This window comes from Cebus imitator, unplaced genomic scaffold, assembly GCF_001604975.1.
Source record: "Cebus imitator isolate Cc_AM_T3 unplaced genomic scaffold, Cebus_imitator-1.0 Scaffold237, whole genome shotgun sequence".
In the NCBI taxonomy this organism is placed as follows: Eukaryota; Metazoa; Chordata; class Mammalia; order Primates; family Cebidae; genus Cebus; species Cebus imitator.
This window is the reverse complement of record NW_016107552.1, coordinates 1,786,674-1,793,143: the sequence shown is the minus strand read 5'-3', so window position 1 is coordinate 1,793,143 and position 6,470 is coordinate 1,786,674. Positions and strand designations below refer to the sequence as shown.

At 42.2% G+C, this 6,470-nt stretch overlaps 1 protein-coding gene across 3 annotated transcripts in view; it reads right to left on the bottom strand.

Moving 5' to 3' along the window:
* Nucleotides 1-6,470, bottom strand: part of HPS4 (HPS4 biogenesis of lysosomal organelles complex 3 subunit 2) — a 30,445-nt gene that overhangs the window by 18,655 nt on the left and 5,320 nt on the right. For all 3 annotated transcript variants that reach the window (XM_017498053.2, XM_017498054.2, XM_017498055.2), the window contains exons 4-6: nt 5,059-5,202; nt 1,298-1,405; nt 770-886 (exon numbers count right to left, since the gene is read on the bottom strand). In XM_017498053.2, coding sequence (XP_017353542.1) covers nt 770-886; nt 1,298-1,405; nt 5,059-5,202 — 369 coding nt within the window. The remainder of the gene's footprint in view (nt 1-769; nt 887-1,297; nt 1,406-5,058; nt 5,203-6,470) is intronic.

The following is a 6,470-nucleotide window of genomic DNA, read 5'->3' as shown; positions in this document are numbered from 1 at the left end:
TCAGCTCACCGCAACCTCCGCCTCCCTGCTTCAAGCGATTGTCCTGCCTCAGCCACCCAAGTGGCTGGGATTACAGCTGTGAGCCACTACACCTGGCTAACTTTTCTATTTTTAGTAGAGATGGCATTTTGCCATGTTGGCCAGGTTGATCTCGATCTCCTGACCTCAGACGATCCACCTGCCTCGGCCTCCCAAAGTGCTGGGATTACAGGTGTGAGCCACCGTACCTAGCTGTAGATACCTGGCTGTTAATGGGGCAGCACAGGTGGTCAGGCCAGCCACACACGCAGCCTAGGTTTCACTGAGTGCCAACTGTGAATGGAGCAGCTCAGAGACACAAAAACAGTTCCCAACCACGCTCTCTCAAAGACAGCAACCTTGTTTTTGAAATGTTCATGCTGGGCATTTCCGAATCTGAGAATCACTAGATCACATGATATGAGTATCAAGAGAGAAGGCCTTCAGATTCCTGAGTGCAACACTTCTGAGGCATGGGTAAAATAATAATTCCCTTTGCTGAGCATTTTCTTGGTGTCATTTGAGGTGTTGCTTCATTTGACCATCAAAACAGTTCTAGAAGGCAGGTATGCTGACACCATTCTCTGGATAAGGGAAATGGGGCTGAGAGGTGACCTGCCGTGTCATGGCCCTGCCTGAAAAGTGACATTCTACTCACTTTTCCAGATATAGTTCACTTCAGGGATATTAAAAAAGTATCCAGAAGCCCTAGTCTTAGATATAAAGTGAGTAAGGAGGATGAAAATGTTACTTTGCTTTTGTCCAAGTTCCAGAGGGAATTGAAAATCTTATGCAGATCACCGGTATTTTTCAGAATTTGTTCGATGAAGGTGTCCCACTCCGTGCTCAGTTCTTCCCGAGAACAGCTCTAAAACAGAAAGAGCCTCAGGTCAACATCTGAGATTTTGAGGGACAGGCTCTTTGGCCAGAGTCTCAGAACAACTACTTCGAAAATTGTTCCTCACACAGGAAACTGACTGGAAGGGAGGACCTGTTTTAAACCTACCCCATCCTGGATCCAGAGTGTCTGCTGGGTAAGGGTGGGAAGCAGGGCCTGCATTTTCTAAACATCCCAGGGAGGAGAGGGGGATAAACATTTGAAATAAATGTGACCTATGCCACTAGGCACAAAGGCACATGAGGGGGTTCCGAGAGCCCCTGACCTTGTCCCTGGACATAGTGTGTTTACATGAAGTACAACAGACCCCAGAGTAAGTGCTGGCAATATCAGTTTTTATAAAAAGGCCCAACGTAAGACTCCTCAACCCCATACTCATACCTTATAAGCCAGGGAAACAGGTCCATTGTAAAAGTTAAAGAATCCAATTAGCTGATCCAGAAACCGCTTGCAGCTGACATCGGGGAGCTCCACAGCACAGCCCAGCACCTGTTAAGGAGAGAAACCAGGAAGACAAGCATTTTCCTTTTCTTTGAGTTGAAGTCCAGAATCCTGGCATCCAGGGCTCTCCATGTCCTGACGTGACTGGCCCATCCAAATGGATCTTCTATTGTCCCTGAGCCCACACCCTCCATTCTGCCAAGTTAATCTCCACGGACAAGTAAGTTTTGTACCTCAACTCATGTTGCCCAATCCCAAATGTCCTCCTTACTGTTCATTTCCCCAGGGCTTACTCATGACCTTCAGTGACCACAACAGATTTCGGTATCTCCATGAGGTCCATTCTGCTAACTCAAGCCAATAATGCTGACCTCTTTTCTGACCCTTGTGTTGCTAGAACTGTTATCTGGACAGTGCATATTTAATCTGGATTCCATTACAAACAATGGACAGGACTCAAAGTCCTTCCTGAATGGCCCTCGTGCCTCTCGAGCTGGATGAAGTGCTTTAAGAGCCAGAACTGACTGCAATCTTCCCAGTCATAGATCTCCAAAATGCTGAGCATAGTGCTTAGTTCTACAGAAGATAAATACTTGCTGAGTTAGAAGGTAATCTGGTCATATGTTTAAAGAGCCTGAAAAAGTTCCTATTACTTGATGCAGTAATTCTATCTCTAGGAATCTGTCCTAAGGGAATCATCAGAAATTTAAACGAATAAACTCTGACAGAAAACAAATAAACACAAATTCCCTCTGAACGTAGGCTACAGTAGCACACGGATCTTTGCTTTGTTCCCAGATGTAATCCAAGAGCTTACAAGGGTCTGGCATGTAAGAAGTGCTCAACTGATAAACAGACTGAATGTAATTCCAATCGTAATCCCACCAGCTTTTCTTCAGAAACCGACAAACTGATTCTACAATGGAAACGCAAAGGACCTGAAATAGACAAAGCTACCTTGAAAAAATAAGGTTGGAGGAATTGTACTATCTGGTTTCAAGACTTACAGAAATCAAGACAGTGTGGTGCTTCAAACAGATCCGTGGAAAAGTCTAAGACAGTCCAGAGAAAGGCCCATACTTAAATGGTCATCTGATCTTTGGCAAAGGAGCCAAAGGAATCCAATAGGGAAAGGAAAGTGTTTTCAACAATGATGCTGGAAGAACTGGTTATCCAGATGGGGAAAAAAAAAAAAAAAAAAAAAATCCTTGACCTCTCCTCACACCATTCCCAAATATTAACCCAAAGTGGATTACAGATCTAAATGTAAAAGCCAAAACTATAAAATTCTTACAAAAATAAAAAAGGGAGACTATTTCCTCCAATGGAGTAGGCAGTGGTTTTTTAGGCAAGACACAGAAAGCAATAACCATAAAAAGATAAAACTGATAAGTTAGACTTTATTAAAATGAAAACTCCTGCTCATCGAAAGACACCAAGAAAATTCACAGGCACGCCACAAACTGGGAGAAATTATTTTAAAAATATGTATCTGACAAAGAACTGGTATTTAGATTATAAAAAGAACTACAAAACTCAATTTTAAAAAAAAAACCCAATTTAAAAAATGGGCAAGGGTTTGAATGGATACCTCACAGAGGAAGTTATACAAGTATTCATTAAGCACACAAAAAGGCCTCAATATCATTCATCATTAGGGAAGTGAAGATTAAAACCACAACGACATATCACTGCACATCCAGAAGAATGGCTAAAATGAGCAGACTGCCAATCTCGACGCTGACGAGGATGTGGAGTAACTGGAATTTTCACATTGTTGGTAGGAATGGTCTAACAGTTTCCTATAAAATCCAACATACACTTACTCTATGACCCAGCAATTCCAGGAGACTGGCTATTTACCCAGGAGAAATGAAAACACGTGTCCACCAAAATACTCGTATAAGAATGTTCCTAGAAGACTTATCCTTATGTCCCCAACTGGACACAGTTCGGATGTCCATCGAAAGAAAAACACACTGTGATATATTCAGATAACAGAATATTGTTTGATAACAAAATAGAATGAACATCAACAGATGCAACAACATGAACGAATTTCACAAATGTTAAGTGGAAAGGTGAATGCCTGTAAAGCATGTAACCACAAACACTGAATTTTATTTTATAATATGAATGACACAGTATCCGCATGGAGATACACTAATGTGTGCAATTTACTTTGAAAATGGTAACAAAATAATTTGGGGCTGGGTGCAGTGTCTCATGCCTGTAATCCCAGCACTTTGGGAGGCCAAGGCAGGAGGATTGCTTGAGCTCAGGAGTTCAAGACCAGCCTGGGCAACCTGGAGAAACCCTGCCTCTAGGAAAAAAATTTAAAAATTAGCTGGGCATGGTGGTGTATGCCAGTGGTCCTAGCAACTCAGGAGGCTGAGGTGAGGATCGCTTGGAAGTTGCAGTGAGCCAAGGTCACACCTCTGTACTCCAGCCTGGGTAACAGAGTGTGACACTGTCTCAATCAAATCAAATAAAAATAATTTGAATGGGAGGATAAAGGAATGAATAGCTAGGTAATAACACAACCATAACAAAATGCTAACTGTAGACTTGAGGAGATATATAAGTATTCACTGTAAAATTCAACTGAAAAAATTTTCATAATAAAATGTTGAAAATAGGCTGGGTGTGGTGGCTTACGCCTGTAATCCCAGCACTTTGGGAGGCCAAGGTGTTTGGATCACAAGGTCAAGAGACGGAGACCATCCTGGCCAACATGTTGAAACCCTGTCTCTACTAAAAATACAAAAATTAGCTGGGCGTGGTGACGTGCACCTGTAGTCACAGCTACTCAGGAAGCTGAGACAGGATAATTGTTTGAACTCGGAAGGCAGAGGTTGCAGTGAGCTGAGATTGCGTCACTGCACTCCAGTCTGGCAACAGAGCGAGAGTCCATCTCAAAAAAAAAAAAAAAAGTTGGAAATAATATCTACAAAGTTGAATAGAGCATCCCACACTTAAGCTTCCCTTTACCTTGGGAAGGCTTAAAATAAAATGTTGTCGTGAGAAATAGCACTTTAGATTATATGCTACTATTAGAATGTAAAGGAATGATTATTCTTCTCTTTTTTTTTTTTTAAGACAGGGTCTCTCTCTATTACCTAGATTAGACTGCAGTGGCAGTCATGGCTCACTGCAGCCTGAAACCCCTCACTCAAGCAACCCTCCCCTCAGCCTCCAAGTAGCTAAGACCACAGGCATGAGCCACCATACCTGGTTAATTTTATTTTATTTTTTTTTGTAGAGACAGGGTCTTACTATGTTGCTCGGGCTGGTATCGAACTCCTAGACTCCAGCAATATTCTTTTTCTTTTAAATGGGTTCTCTGAAACCTAACACATAACAGTGTCTTTTCTGGGTCACTTACCCAGTGTGGAGAAAGAGGACGATAAAAACTCAATTTACAACACAGAGTAAACAATTTCCACAAGTTGGCCTAAGTCTTTGAAAGGAAGGGAGAAACCAGCCACGTGCCATGCGGGTTAGAAATGTTTTGGAGAGTACTCAATGACGATGGGCACATGCAGAAAGTACCACAGGAAGCGAGAATGATTACTAAACACAGTGCATGGATGAGGTGGGCGTAGGGCGGGGATAATTCTAAATTCAAGACCCAGAGACAGCATAACTTTTTAAACTTACCACTGCAACACTTCAGCACTGATTCTCCCCGTTCGACTTACCCAAAGGTAATCTCCATCAACTTTTATGGCAAACTTCAGCTTTCTCAGACGAACAAGAGTAGGAGGGGAGTCAGAAATGTCAGAGACACAGCGGACAACTCCGGCAATCTGTCCGCAAAGCAGCTCCTGTTGGTCAAGCAGGGTCTGTGGGAAAGGGGCACATTCCAGATAGGAAGCTGAAATTCTTGAACTCTTGCATCATTTCTTACAGCACACTAAAGCCTGCAAGCCAAATCCAGTCTGTTGCCTGTTTTCCTGTGGCCTGTAAGCTAAGGATGGTTCCTATACTTTTTAAAGGTTACAACAAAGAAGAGCATGTGATTGAGACCTTAACGTGCCTTGCAAAGCCTAAAATATTTCCTGTCTGGCCCTTTACAAAGTTTGCCAACCCCTGTCTGAGATGACTGAACCCTAAGAGAACACCCACCATGAACACAGGAGATGACTGCATAAAACCATTTCTGTTGCTAGGATCCTGGGCATATGCTCGAGAAGAAGCATGAGCCTTTCGTTCCTACTCGAATCCCCTGTACAGAGTGGCCAGGGTGACCCAGATTAACCCCAACTATCCATGTCAGAGCACGGTCACATGAGGGAATATACAGAATCTCCTCATCAACCTTAGACTTAACTAAAGCATAGGACAGCCAGACAGTATGTGATGCGACGGAAAATGTACACACCACCCTTACCTAGAAAACTGAGCTTGAACCTAACCAAGGCTCTGGATCTTACTACTAACATTAAGGAAATACAGTGGGTAGGAGACATTCAATGACACCACCATGAGGAAGAAATCAGTCAAATCTAGAGTGTGGGACATTCTAACACTCTACTGCACAGATGACCTGGTTTCTTCAATAATTCAATGGCATGGTTCGGGGCGGAAGATGAGTGGCTGGGTGAGGACTGTTATTTAAAGGACTTAAAATACAAAATAACCAAATAGAATACGTGGGTGCTGTTGGGATCCTTATTAGGAAAAAGAGAAATAAATGGAAGTATGGGTGGGTGGAAGGAAGGAAGAGCAGAATAAGTAACGTCCAAGACAATAATGCAAAATTTGAATACAGCCTGGGTATCAGGTAATATGAAGGAATTACCAGGTAATATTAAGGAATTACTGTTACTAATTACTGTAACTTTTGTTAGGTGTGGCAATGTTTAAAATAATGCCCTTTTCAGTTAGAGGTGTTGCTTGACACTGGTGAGACGATACAACATCCACAATTTACTCCAGGCAAAGAAAAGAGAGAGAAGAGGAGGTTAAGATGGGTCATATGAAATTGGCAAAGTATTGGTAATTGTTGAAGCTACTGATGGCATATGAGGGTTCATGATACTTGCCTCTCGGTTTTTGTATATGTCTGAATACAAACTTTTTTTTTTTTTTTTTTTTTTTTTTTTTTTTT